General features: G+C 39.6%; 1 protein-coding gene across 1 annotated transcript; it reads right to left on the bottom strand.

The window, feature by feature from the left end:
- Positions 1 to 350: 350 nt before the first annotated feature.
- LOC150076075 (protein ZBED8-like) lies at positions 351 to 8722 on the bottom strand. Its single transcript, XM_090387252.1, has 2 exons — positions 8133 to 8722; positions 351 to 492 (listed from the first exon to the last, which is right to left on the bottom strand). The coding sequence occupies exons 1-2, from the start codon at positions 8720 to 8722 to the stop codon at positions 351 to 353; spliced, it is 732 nt and encodes a 243-aa protein (XP_090243378.1).
- Between the last annotated feature and the right edge of the window lie 5771 nt (positions 8723 to 14493).

Raw genomic sequence — 14493 nt, 5'->3', positions numbered from 1 at the left:
AATTCTCTTGTCCCTTTCTGTTAGTTTTCAGGGTTTATCAGGCCATTTTTTTGGCAGATTCAGTCCTATTCCTCTTCCATTTGCATATGACGTCACTAACCGTTGACCTAGGGATCCGCAGAGTGACTGCGATGTCTCGTACAGAACGCTTGCTTATGTGGCATCCTACTATCATTCCACGTTGGAAGTCTGTTAATTCTGTTGAACGTGTCATCTTGCATACCCACTTTTGCAATTGTCTGTTCGAAGCCCAGTGTGCATATTTATAGCAGGTTCTCTGACGCGTTGCATGCATAGGACCTGTTTCCTCATCTGTGGAGGGATGTCCGGATATTAATGGTAGTGTATTTCTATATTGGTGATGATGTTACTTGCTGGACAATGTCCAGTAGGTTGCAAGTAACAACTAGTTTCGTTAATAGCGTTAACGTTCCCACGATTTTGCAATTGAGCAAAGAACGAATATCTGATTTTGCATTAAACTGTGAAAATCTGCAACAGAAACGTATGAAATGTTAAAAACTGTTTATGGTGAAGAAACTTTAAGTTATGCTTGTGTGTTTGAATGGCATAAACCGTTCCAAGATGGACGTGAGGCTGCTTGCGATAACCCAAGAAGCGGCCGTCCGTCAACCTCTCCGAATGAGGACAGAGTTGCAAAAGTTCGGAAAATTGCAGAAGAAGATCGTCGTTTGATCCTCATCCTCAGAATGATGGCTGATGAGTTGGATATGAATAAGGAGGCAATTTGTCAAATACTGCTTGAGCATTTAGGGAAAAGGAAGGTCTGGGCAAAATTTGTGCAGCACAGCCTTACAAATGAGTAGAAGCAACGAAGAATGTCATCATGCAAAGACCTTTCAAGACAATCTTAATTTCATCGACTGTATTGTCACTGGAGATGAGTGCTGGGTGTTTCGGTACGATCCAGAGACGAAGCGTCAGCGCATACAGTGAACCCCAAGGTCCAAAAATGTTTCGTTTACAGAAGTCCAGGATAATATTTTTCGACAAACAAGGTGTAATTTACAAGGAATTTTACCTTAAAGGGGGAGAGTCAATGCTGCGTTCTACTTTCAGCTGATTTAAAGGCTATTTAAGCGCATTTCCCGGGTGAGGCCGCAATTTCGAGAGATTATTGTTGAACGAGAATTCCTCCGCCTATTTTACACTTGTGAAGACATTTCTGACGAAACATAGCATTGTACAGATCAGTGGCGTATCCAGATATCATCGTAAGGGAGGGCATGGCGACCAGCCTTTTTTTTTTTAGTTTTTTTTTTTTTAGTACGCCTCCTGCGTTCGTTTTCTTTAATTTCAAAGTTTGGGTTAAGGAGGGGCATATGCCCCCTCTGACTGTCTGCGCGGGTAGCACAGTGGTATCGTCACCGTCCTCCCCACACCGGGTGGAAAAGGCCTGGGTTCGAATCCCGTCGATGACGCGAGGAACTTTAATGGGCTTTTTTCACTCCGTGGCTGAGTTAGTCGGTCTCAGGCGTAGATAGCAAGGTTTTTCTCCCCATTAACTGGGGTTTTTTCGTCCAGCAAAACAGGCAAATCGACCATGGAACATACGCAATTTACAGACACAAATACGGGTTAATGTATTTAATTACGGGCAACCCTAAAATAATAATAATAATCATAATAATGCCCCCTCTGACTTCCCTCACATCACACAGCTCTCATATGCAGATGACCTGGTTATCGTTGTTGAGGGCCCTACTCGTGCAGCTATTGAGACCAGAGTCAATACAGTCTTGAATGCCTTGTTGGTTTGGGCTGAAGAGAATAAGCTGGAAATCTCTACAGATAAAAGCAGACCCCTGCTTCTCAAAGGCCGTCTTGACATCAACAGACCACCAACCATTCGTTATAAAGGACATGCACTCAAAAATCAATGTTCATTCAAATATTTAGGTGTCACCCTACATGATCGCAGAACTTTCATGCCACATCTAAAGTCCATGAAAGAGAAGGCCAAAAATTATATCAATATGCTTGCTCGCTTCACCCGCAAAGGCTGGGATCTTAAGGGACCTGCACTCCACCTTCTTTATTCAGCTGTTTTTGTACCGTTCGTAACATACGGCGCTGCCGTATGGTTCCATCGTTTGTCCATCATTAGCACTAGGAACGTTATTCTGCAGATACAATGGTTGATGTTATTAAAAATGACTCGGGCTTGTAGAACGACCTCAACAGCAGCACTACAAGTATTAACAGATTGTATCCCCCTTGACCCCCAAGCGGCATTCACAGCTCTTTCACATGCCATCAGAAAGAACAAAGACACTGAATTCGTGGGGACAAAAACTATTATCGATGCAGATCCGAAACAAGAACTCCGGCGTACTTGGCAGGAACTTGTTTCCCTCTGGCAAATCCGTTGGGATGATTCCACCAAAGGCAGTACTACCAAGCTATTTCTACCTGGTGTCCCCTACCTCAACAAACAAAGACTTGGCGGTTCTTCCCCAATTTACACGCTACCTTTCTTCTTACAGGACATGGATCATTCAAAAGGCGACTTCAGGACTTTTGGCTTTTAAACGATGCCCATTGTGTTTGTGGAGAACTGGAGGACTGGCACCACGTAATGCACTCGTGTAACATCTACCTGGACCTACGTAGTCAACTGTTACTGGATATAAATTTACTCACACTCAGCTCGGAAAGCAACCTGTTAAAATCAAAAGAAGCGTTTTTAGCTTTTAGCAGATACGCCTCAGCAGTCTTCAAAAGGCGTTGGTATCATCTCTCCACGTCTGATCCCAGAACATAGACATCCACACCAGACGTTCCTGAAACCGCTATGATCTCTCCTCGTACCTGCTCTTCCCTCATCACCGGCCACTATCAGAACTGAATGCACACCTAACTGGACATCTTCCACGTTGGAATGACGGCACTGAATTGATATAAATCAAACTCAGACACTTCCCGTTACACCTTCCCAACTTTGCAGACCTCTCTTGTTCTGCGAGCTGTCTTCCTTTCCCTGGCCTTCGGTGGGCTCCCAAACCAAGTGTGATTCCTACTTCTCCCTTCCCACCTCTTCTTTCTGCTGGAGGATGCCATCTTTCCTCATCCTCCTTCTTTTGCCTACTTTGACTCCACCACTTCTGCTATCTTCCCCACTCCCTTCCCTTGTTTTTTTTTTTTTTTTTGTTTGGTCTCCATTCAGAAAGCTCAGGCGACCCTGGCGAAGATCAGCCAGAGTATGAAGGCAGCCTGGCCCACCTCCCAATGGTTGTGGCGGGCAACATAGGGTTCCACTACGGAAATCTCTACAGATTTGTCACTCTTTTCAGAGACACAACACAATTCTGCATAAACCAGACACTACACTTTTTTCTGGCTTATGCAGTAGTTCTGCATTCCATCACAGAATATATACGCCGCAGATGTGGGAAACCACAGGTGACGCCTAACCCTAAATACTATGCCACCTCTGCCCACCCCTGAATACGCCCTTGGTACAGATCAACCATATCTCTAAATAGGCCTACAAGGCTGGGACAATTCATATTGAACAATTAGACTTTACACCAGCCGGTATTCAAATAAACAAATTCCAATCCTGCAACTAAAACACTTTATTTACAATAAAATAAAATACGAGCGTATAAAATAAAATGAAATGAAATAAAATAAAATATATAGTAGTCTAAAACTGATGTGATTTAATTTACAATAAAATACAAAAATATAAAATATGATGATAAAAACAATTAATAACCGTAACAACTGTAGCTTTCGGAGATAGTGATCTCCTTTCTCAACAGCATATTTCTGCTGTGTGGCACATCCTTAAATAGCAGACCCACGGCACTCGTCACATGGTTCCTCTGGAGTAAGACCGTAATTTCACATTTATGCACCGGAACCGGAAATGGCTCGGGAGCGCGCTAGCTGAAACCGTTCATCTCGCCCAAGAACCACGGTTTCCAAGAGGGGATGTAAGCGTACACCCTTGTCTCTATTAATGGAATTGCTAGCTGCCCCAATACGTAAACTCTCAAGCCATTTACGGTCCCAGAACCCCTGTGCATGATCCGTGATGACAGCATCCTCCGGGGAGATTTGATGTCGCTTCTCCCAAAAATGTTCTGCCATGGCAGACTCCCATACTCATTATACCTCGGCACAAGCCAGCCAACACAAGGGTAGTGTTGTCAAGGCTTTAGTAGATAGGGTATGGTCCCACTGTAGCATCTCGGAGGACAGAAATAATGAAATTATTCGTGTCACGACAGACCTCCGGAAATGCGGCTACCCCCAGAGGGTGTTGGACAGAATTATTAGAGGAGCGGAGTCCACCCGTACTGAGCCGTTCGCCCCTGTGAGCACTGCATACATTCCCTACTATCCGGGCCTTTCAGACCACATTGCACGAGTAATTCGGGGGTGCCAGATACGCTGTGTGCAACTCCCGGGACGGAGGTTGTACACAGTGATATCTTGTGTCAAAGACCCCATAACGAAAGAAGCCAACAGTGGGGTGGTATACGAGATTAAATGCCCGGATTGTGGGGTGTGTTATGTAGGTGAGACGGGGCGACGACTGAAAGACCGTCTGGGGGAAGCATATGAATGCAATAAAGTCCGCAAATTATGGGAAGTCTGCCGTGGCAGAACATTTTTGGGAGAAGCAACATCAAATCTCCCCGGAGGATGCTGTCATCACGGATCATGCACAGGGGTTCTGGGACCGTAAATGGCTTGAGAGTTTACGTATTGGGGCAGCTAGCAATTCCATTAATAGAGACAAGGGTGTACGCTTACATCCCCTCTTGGAAACCGTGGTTCTTGGGCGAGATGAACGGTTTCAGCTAGCGCGCTCCCGAGGCATTTCCGGTTCCGGTGCATAAATGGAAAATTCCGGCCTTACTCCCGAGGAACCATGTGACGGGTGCCGTGGATCTGCTATTTAAGGATGTGCCACACAGCAGAAATATGCTGTTGAGAAAGGAGATCGCTATCTCCGAAATATCGCTTTTATCATCATATTTTATATTTTTTTATTTTATTGTAAATTAAATCACATCAGTTTTAGACTACTATATATTTTATTTTTTTTTCATTTCATTTCATTTCATTTTATACGCTCGTATTTTATTTTATTGTAAATAAAGTGTTTTAGTTGCAGGATTGGAATTTGTTTATTTGAATACCGGCTGGTGTAAAGTCTAATTGTTCAATACAGATCAACCAGCCACCCTACTTTCTCGATCTAGCACCGTTGGACTTCTTCCTCTTTCCAAGATGATTCTTTTTTTTTTTTTTTTTTTTTTTTCATTTTTACATACTGTATATATAAACTTTTCTTATATAGTCATCCGGTTCCGCAGAGAAACTCTTTCTGATTACAGACCATCTCATACAAATCCATAAATAACAATAAAAGACTCTAAAGAAAAACATGTATACGTGTATACAATGCAACTATGCAGTGTAGCTGCGGCACCTGGAACAGAGTTAAACTCCACCAGTTATCATCATATTGTTTACAGAATGCTGTAGTTTGGCTAAATGGAAATCATATATCGTTTGTATGTGCTACCTTAACGGGGCAGCAGCAAAGCGGTACCCATCCTCAGCACGAGGAGGTGGGCCTGTATTAACTGAATTGCCCAAAAAGGGGCGGATCCCGCACCCACCGAAGGCAGTGCTAAATCGGTGGGTGCCAGCAGATTTCTCTAGTTGCCCATACTAGAGAAAAAAAAGAAAGAAAGAAATAATGAAAACTACCCTCAAAGAAAAGCGATTTCAGCTTGTTGAAGACATCCTGAAATCTCTGATGTCGTTGACATAAAGAACAACGTAACCGCTGAACTGAACATCGTCTGTTTAGACGCTTTCGTGACTCTTTTCAAAAACTTTCAGAATGGTGTAATAAGTGCACTCAGTCCGGTGGTGATTACTTTAATTAAAAAGAAAACCATTTTTCAACTCGTTCACTTTGTGTTTTTTATATTGCACTAGTCCGGGAATGTTATTGTCACGCCTCGTTCCGTCCGTTGATTGAAGCTGAACCCCACCCCCTCTTCCCAACGGAAAATATGCATATATTTCTCTTTCGAATATCGTAACTTCTCCTTACCATTAAAAATTGTCCAATGAGAACTGACTCTTTTGAATCAGTCATTTCTGTTCATCTACCTTCATTATCACAATTATTCAGATTTCTTGTTTACTGCGCCTTTTGTTTTCTGAAAGTCTTTCCTCATGTTCGATTCCTTTAGGCCGATCTTTCCACTCTGTATCGAAGTCTCTTCGTTTGATTTCCCTTCTAAGCCACTCCCTCAAAGAGCCCTCGTATTATGTACATTTCCGCCACTATATAAGTATCTATTCTTTTGGGGATTTTCAGAGTTTATTTTTTTTCTCTGCTTAATCCTATATGTTCTTATATTATAGTTTAAACTTGCTGCCTCCGTTGTTTGTTTGGCTGTTTATTTTAATTAAACCTAAATCTTATCTGTATAATTTTATATACAAGATGTAATAGAAGGTATATTAAGATATATAATACAAGGTATATTAGAAGTTATTGAAATACATCCTTTGTAATTCTCTAGACCAGGGGTGGGCAACCTTTTTTAAATAAAAGGCCATATTCATTTTCGGAAATAGTGGAAAGGCCGCACCGATCCTTCGAACCACTACTTACGAAGTAAAACATACTTAATTATCAGTGTTAAATTTTATTACATATAACTATAGAAAAGGCAAATAAATTTCAATAAAACATACATATTTACAATATTCTCATTATAATACATCCACCTACATTTTATATGAACACAAAATTTAAAAAAATATAATTATAAAGATAATAAATTATTTTCTAAATTGTTATTCAAATGAAAATTTATAGCAATTATTTAACATTCTCTCTGTGTATTATACAAGAATAATTAGAAAAAACTGTACTATTGTAAAAATAATTTAATATGAGTTAACTAATGAGTTGAAGATTTGATGCTTTGGTGGTTGAGTTGTTTACCAAAAAATGTCTCGGCTGAAACCACTTCGATTGCACATTTTTAATGAGCTAAACTCATCAGAATGCATTGGTTTCAGCCGAAACATCTTTTTTGATAATTAACTAATGAGATTTTTGGGTTTGTTTTTTATTAGATAACAACTGGATATTAGGCTCCATCTTAGTTGTACGCAACTTGAGTTGGTCTTCTAAATGAATATCAGCTATCTGAGTCCTTAAATGACTTTTAATTTGTGTAAGGTATGAAAAAGTTGATTCGCAACAATACGTAGTTGCAAAGCAAGACTGAGCAGTCGACGAGCGTGTTGACTACCCATGCAGTTGAATACCCATGTAAACGTGGGTATTCAACTGCATTTTTCCATATTTCAATAGGATTTTTTTTTGTATCAAAAAAAAGTCTTTATCATATTATCTTCTCCTAATTCAATTAATTCCATCTGTAGTTCCGTGGGTGCCGTCAGGATATCAACTAAATGTGGCTCATACGCCAATTTCATTTCTAAAGTATGTTCTTCGAAATCAGAAAATCTATCATTGTATTCTTCAATTAGCGTGCCCAATACGGTTATGTAGTCTTTGAAAGTGTCACATACAACATATTTCTGCTCCTTTAACATATTTTTTAAATGAGGGAAATGTTCTCCAGATATTTCTGATTTAGAGAAAAGAGTCTCGTAAAAAATTTATTCTTTTCGAAATACCCGAATTTTTTGCCACATCTCATATATATATATGTCTTGTTTTTCCCTGCAAATAAACATTTAATTCATTTTGCTTTTCCATAATATCACACAAAAACGCAGCATTTCTACAAAATTCTTCATCTAATAAATCACATTCTTGTTGTTCCTCGTAAAATTTTTTAATTTGTTCTCGCAAAGCCAAAACTTTTACTAAAATTTGTCCTTTTGATAACCAGCGCACTTTACAATAATATGGCAAGTCGACATTATATGTCTCATCATCCAATATAAGCGTGCTTCGAAATTGGCGATGTCTTAAAGCATTGACTCGAATAAAATTAACAGTTGCAATAATTTTGTCCGAAGTATTGCTCAATGTGGAGGATTTAGCGCAAAGGTTTTGTTGGTGTAATATACAGTGGAACGAAATTAACTTTTCTAAATTGGGCTTTTCTTTTTTTAACAATGAAACGAATCCTTCTCGCTTTTCTCTCATAGAAGGTGCACCGTCCGTGCATACACTCACTAGGTTACCAAGGTTTAGTCCTCTCTCAAGACACATTTCTTTAAAGTTGTTAAAAATATCAATTCCACGAGTCCTTCCAGTGAGCGTACCCAAAGCCAGTAGTTCCTCGTAACAATAAAAATCTTCACTTTTAGCACGAATAAAATATAATATTTGATCAGAGTCATTTCTATCAGTGGTTTCATCTAACGCTATTGAAAAATATACATCTTTAGAGTGAATTTTTGCCTGAAGTTGTTCTCCTACATTCTGAGCTAATTCACATTGTCTATTAGTTATAATTTTTCTTGAGAGAGTTAATTGTTTGTATTTTTCAACTTTTTCCGGATCTGAACATCCTACTGCTTCAACAATACATTCTTTTATCATTTCGATGTCACTAAATGGTTTGCCTTTTTTTCCAAGTGCATGCGCTATTTCGTATGTAACATCGGTTGCAGAAGTTCCTTGCTTAAAAACACCAAAAGCCTTTTCCTGGTGCTGTTTTTCTTTCTTCATTTTTTGAAGTGCAGATTTACGAGCTTCTCCTTCTAATTTTACTATTTATGGTCCTTGGGAGATAGATAATGTTGATTTGCATTGTATTTTTTAAATGTTGTTAGTGCTGTATTACACATCAAACAAACCATTTTGTCTTTCACAGAAATAAGAAAATACTGCATCCAATCTTCTTTAAATGTTCTGTTTTCTTCATTCAACTTCCTTTTAACTTTTTTGGACATGATGGGGCAATCTAAAAATTAAGCAATTGTGAAAACAAACATAAGAAATTACAGGATTACAAAATTAAAGACAAGAATAAAAGCAACAGATAAAAAATCACGATGTCACAATTTAAATTTTAAAATAAAAAACTATTTTCGTCAAATTATTAACTCTGTTAAAATATTTTTTAATTTAACAAACTTAACAGAGGATTAGAATTTTTCTTTTATTAAATAGCTTTCGTTTTTTATCATTTGTGTTACATAAGAACGATTTTTAAATAAATAGAAAAAGTTAAACATGATATATTTTACTTTTTCGATCAAAAAATTTGTATTTTCCTTTTTTAATTATCTGAATAATGTTTCTATATTGTAAAAAAAAATATAAAGCTTTTTATTATTAATTAATATTTTTAATTTATAAAAATATTAATATTTTTTATATTTAATTTAAAAAAATATTAGTTTAAAAGTTGTAGGATTATTTAATGATTTTATTTCATCTTTGTGTGACAAAGGCCGCACATAAATAAAGAGCTTAGAAGGCCGCGGGTTGCCCATCCCTTCTATAGACATTTTTCCATCACTCAGATGAGAAAGTATAGGACCTTACATATACTATATAGCTGTGAATCACTCATTGGTATTAACAACTTACCTGAATAATAATAATAATAATAATAATAATAATAAGACCAAGTAATCAACACCAGGAACTATAGAAAATAGATCGCCAAGGAGCCCGGAGTGTTAGATGACACATGTCGACGATACCACCTGTCCTCAGAAACGATCCAACACATCACCGCGGGATGCAAGGTGATCACCCAGACTGAGTACACTCATAGACACGACCAGGTAGCCAGGATAATACATCAGAAGCTAGCAAGGAAATACCAGTTGATCGAAGAAAGTGTACCGTACTACAAGTACGAACCCCAGGCAGTACTAGAGACCCCAACCCACAAGCTCTACTGGGACCGCGCCAAAATAACGGATATGACAATTCCGCACAATAGACCGGACATAACCCTTGTGGACAAGAAGGAAAAGGCTACCTATCTGATTGACATAGCGGTACCCAATACTGACAACCTGCAGAAAACCCATGGAGAAAAAATCAGGAAGTACACGAACCTAAGACAGGAGATCAAAGAGATGTGGCATATGCAACAAGTAACGACCATCCCGATCATCGTGTCAACCACAGGTATGGTGCCAAAGACCCTTCATAACAGCCTAGCAACAATAGGTCTCTCAGCGAACACCTACAAGGAACTCCAGAAAGTCGCAATCCTGAACACCTGTAGGATTGTCAGAGTTTCTCGACCAACAGTAACATCAGACATAACAACAACCACCCTGTGTACTTGGCAGCAATACCTGTCACGAGGTGGAACCCTAATCAGGGAGAAATAATATAAGAGCAGCAATAATAATAATAAAGGATAATGATGACAAAGAGCAGCCAACACCACCCGAAATTGGCCCTCGAGACACTGACCGTAGCCCGAAAAAAAAAGGAGAAAGGGGACTGACTGACCTCATTGAACTACGAAGGCGACTAAGAATCTGAGGGATTACTTCTAGGAAAACACAGCGCCAATCTGCCAAGCCATAAGGAAAACATACAAACGGCACACACAGCTCAACCTCCACAAGGAGACTCCACTCACACAAACAGAAGAAGGCACTCCATGCAAGACGCTACAATGACCTCCACCAAAACTACATAGATAAGGAGGCTTCCAACGCATGGCTCACGAGCAATTGGCTCTTCCCCGAGACCGAAAGATTCATGCTCACCATCCAAGACCAGGTAAGCAACACTATGAACTATAAAATATACTTTACTAAGGACTCCGGTGTGACAGATGACACATGTCAACAATGCCACAGGTCCCTGAAATAATTTAGCACGCCACCGCGGGATGCAAGGTGATCACCCAGACGGAGTACACTCTAAGACAAGCCCACGTCTCCAGGATAAGAGATCAGACGTTAGCGCAAAAATACCAGTTGATCAAAGAAAGTGTACTGTATTACAAATGCAAACTTCAGGCATTATTAGAGACCCCTACTCACAAAGTACACTGGGACTGCGCCATATTATCGGACAAGACGATCCCGCACAACTGACCAGTCATAACCCTCATCGACAAGAAGGAAATGGCTACTTACCTGATCGACATAGCGGTGTCCAACACCGGAAACCTCCAGAAACCTAGAGGAAAAGATCAAGAAGTACGCAGACCTAAGACAGGAAGTCAAAGAAATATGGCATATGGAACAAGTAATGACCATCCCAATCACTGTGTTAACCACTGGAAAGGTGCCAAAGGGCCTCCATAAGAACCTAGCAGCAATAGGCCTCGCAGAGAACACTTACACGGAACTCCAAAAAGCTGCGGTCCTGAACACCTGTAGGATAGTCAGAGTTCCTCGACCAGTAACAGTAACCGGACGTAACAACCACCCTGCTCACCTAGTACCAGTACCCGTTGCGGGATGGAAAAAAAAAAAAAAAAAAAAAAAATACATTCGGTGAAGAATTGAGAGATAATAAAATAACTGATAGAGCATTTTTTCGAGTTCAGTTTGTTCATATCATTTTGACGAGCATCTCGTTTTGGCGTTTCTTAGTCATCAATGGACTAACTATTTAGATTATACTTGTTGACATTAGTCTTTAGACTCAGATTGTAATTTCAGGGAGTACCTGTGAAGTTTTGAAAGTTATTTCAGATAACGGAAATAGAGGGGATAAATGAGGAAGAGAAAAGTTGGTTCTGTGAGTTTGCAGTTGGACAGTGAATGGGTGCTGGCTGGTTGCGACACTTGTTCTGAGTTGTTTGGACGGGCTTGGAGGAATCAGATGCTAATTTAGAACAGTGCCCATGAAAGTATTTATAGAAAATACATGCACCAAAAACTGACCATCAGTGAGACGGAGAGTAGAGACACTGTGTAAGAGATGGGTCATTAATTAACCTGTCTGCCCTCTTTTACATAGTCAAGAAGCTTGAGAGAGATTTTGTGGACACCATTTGTGGATGTAGGAACAATATTTCATGGCAGGACGGATTTGAGATTTGTACAAAGTGAGTAGTTCCTTAGAAGAAAAGAAACGCCGAGAGCGAAAAAAGAAATCCCAGTGCTTTAAGCAGACGAAGCAGTATTTGTTATGTGCGTATGTCAAGAGATTAAAAGTCAGGGTAATCCCTAATACAGACGTGACTTTATCAGGAAATGTGTATGTTATCGAAGATGAGTATAAGACAGTAGATTATTTTTTACAAGAAATAAGATAGGACTGAGTGTTTAGAAGGATTGAAGTTAACTAAGTTTCCTTCTTCCCATTACGGAATACCTCTGTCAGTGACATTCCCATGGTTGAAGATGATGTAAGCAGAGATGCACTTGCAACCGACCTAATTACAAGGCATGATCTGATATCTGCAATAAATCAATTGCCCACAACAGGCCCTGCAGGGAGATTTGCATTTAAGGGATTGCTGGTGGATATTCAAGAAACTGAGGCTGTTTGTACAAAGCAATGTTTTTAAAGTGGAAGGTTGAATGCAATATGCTATCACCAAAACTATGGATAGATTTCTAGTTAGTGGAAGAAGGTCATTAATGTACAAGAGAAAGACAACATATTTATGGAAAAACACGATCAAAAGCCTTAAAAATAGTAGGAGAAACTGTTTAAATTCCCCCAAACTTTTCCATGCAATTTGTCCAAAGATGAGGAACATAAGTCAATATATCACCAGTGGATCGACACAGACGTATTAGTGGTCATTCATAAGGTAGTTTAAGAGTTTGACGGCGGATGGATTTCTCCATTACTTTAAGAAAGTAAAGATACGTGCAGTGGATCGAGAATTGTAGGGGGGTTTTTGTCACTCTTTTCAGGAAATAAGTATTAGGAAATTAGTATTAGTATTAGTAATGGCCGCATTGTGCAAGAAAGCCTATGGCTTATGCTGCACCAGCGAAAAAAAAAAAAACACCCGAATAAAACAATGATAAAAAATTAAATAATAATTAATAAAAGAAAAGGAAATTATTAAACTTATCATCCTATGCGCTTCCCTCACCCCAAGGTACTATCCAGATGACCTTTGAATTTCCCCAAACTGTCAGCCTCTACCACCCATGTAGGCAACTTATTCCAGTAATTTATAACTCGCTGGCTAAAATAAAACTTCCTGCAGTCCAATGTCTCCTAGTTCTAGCATCATTTATAATCTTGAAAATTTCGTCCTCATTCATTTTACTGATGCCTCTCAGAGCCTTAAACAGAGCCTCAGATCTTGAAAATTTTGTCCTCATTCATTTTACTGATGCCTCTCAGAGCCCTAAACACCTCAATCAAATCTCCTCTAAGGTGTCTAGTTTCCAAACTCTGCAACCCACATATTCGAAGTCTTTCTTCATAAGGACGCCCTTTTGCCAATCTCACCAGGCGAGTTACCCTTCTTTGCACCCTTTCAAGAAACTCGATGTCTTTCTTTAGGTGCGGTCTCCATACTTGAACACAGTATTCCAAGTGTGGTCTAACAAAAGCCTTATATAATGGGATTATCACGTCCCTATCTCTACTTGCAAAAGTTCGATAGATCACCATGGGCCTTCCTTGCAACCTGTTTACAATGCTCAGATAATTTCATGTCTGACCGTATCGTAACACCCAAGTCCCTTTCCTCCAGTACTGGGTTTAGTTGAACTCCACCACGTGAATAAGTTATTTTGGGATTACTGTTTCCCAGGTGTAATACCTTACACCTTGTTGGATTAAAGCATAGCTGCCATTTTTCTGACCATTCCTGAAGCTCAGCTTGACAGTGATCATTAACTATTCTACAAATTTTAACATCATCTGCAAATTTAGACATCACGCCCTCTATCCCCTCATTGATGTCGTTTATGAAAATTAAAAACAACAGTGGTCCTAATACTGATCCTTGGGGAACCCCACTTCTTACATCAACCCAATCTGAGGAATAGCCATTTATCACAACCCTCTGCCTCCTGCCATGAAGCCATTCTGCTATCCATCTAAGGATTTTCCCAGTGATTCCAACCTGTTCCAGTTTATTAAGCAACCGCTCATGTGGAACTGAGTCAAAAGCTTTGCTGAAATCTAAATAAACAATGTCGAAATTATTCCCTAAATCCAGCTCGTGAGTGACCCTTTCAAAATAGCGAACCAGATTTGTTAAACATGACTTTCCCTTTACAAAACCATGCTGAGTATTTCAATTCGATCCAAATGATCCTGAATTCCAACCCTTGATCATTGCTTCCATGATTTTCCCTACCACTGAAGTCAGACTGACAGGTCGATAATTTCCCACTTCACTCTTAGAGCCACCTTTATGTATGGGAGATACATTGGCACTTTTCCAATCCAACGGAATCTCCCCAGAGTCTAGTGATGCTCGCATAATTAGCCTCAATGGTTCAATGCACTCACTTACCGCCTCCCTTAAGATTATAGGGTATATTCCATCAACTGCAGGAGCCTTACTGGCCTGTAGGCTCGAAAGTTTT

The sequence above is a fragment of the Mastigoproctus giganteus genome, chromosome 13, assembly GCF_048544385.1.
Source record: "Mastigoproctus giganteus isolate SK-2022 chromosome 13, ASM4854438v1, whole genome shotgun sequence".
Taxonomy (NCBI): domain Eukaryota; kingdom Metazoa; phylum Arthropoda; class Arachnida; order Uropygi; family Thelyphonidae; genus Mastigoproctus; species Mastigoproctus giganteus.
The sequence above is the reverse complement of the archived record's forward strand: the minus strand, read 5'-3'. Positions and strand labels throughout refer to the sequence as shown.

Coding starts and splice junctions, on each gene's coding strand:
- LOC150076075 (XM_090387252.1), bottom strand. CDS start 8,722: ATGAAGAAAGAAAAACAGCACCAGGAAAAGGCTTTTGGTGTTTTTAAG. Junction 493..8,132: donor GAAAAGCCCAATTTAGAAAA/GTTAATTTCGTT, acceptor TTTCTGTTGCAG/ATTTTCACAGTTTAATGCAA.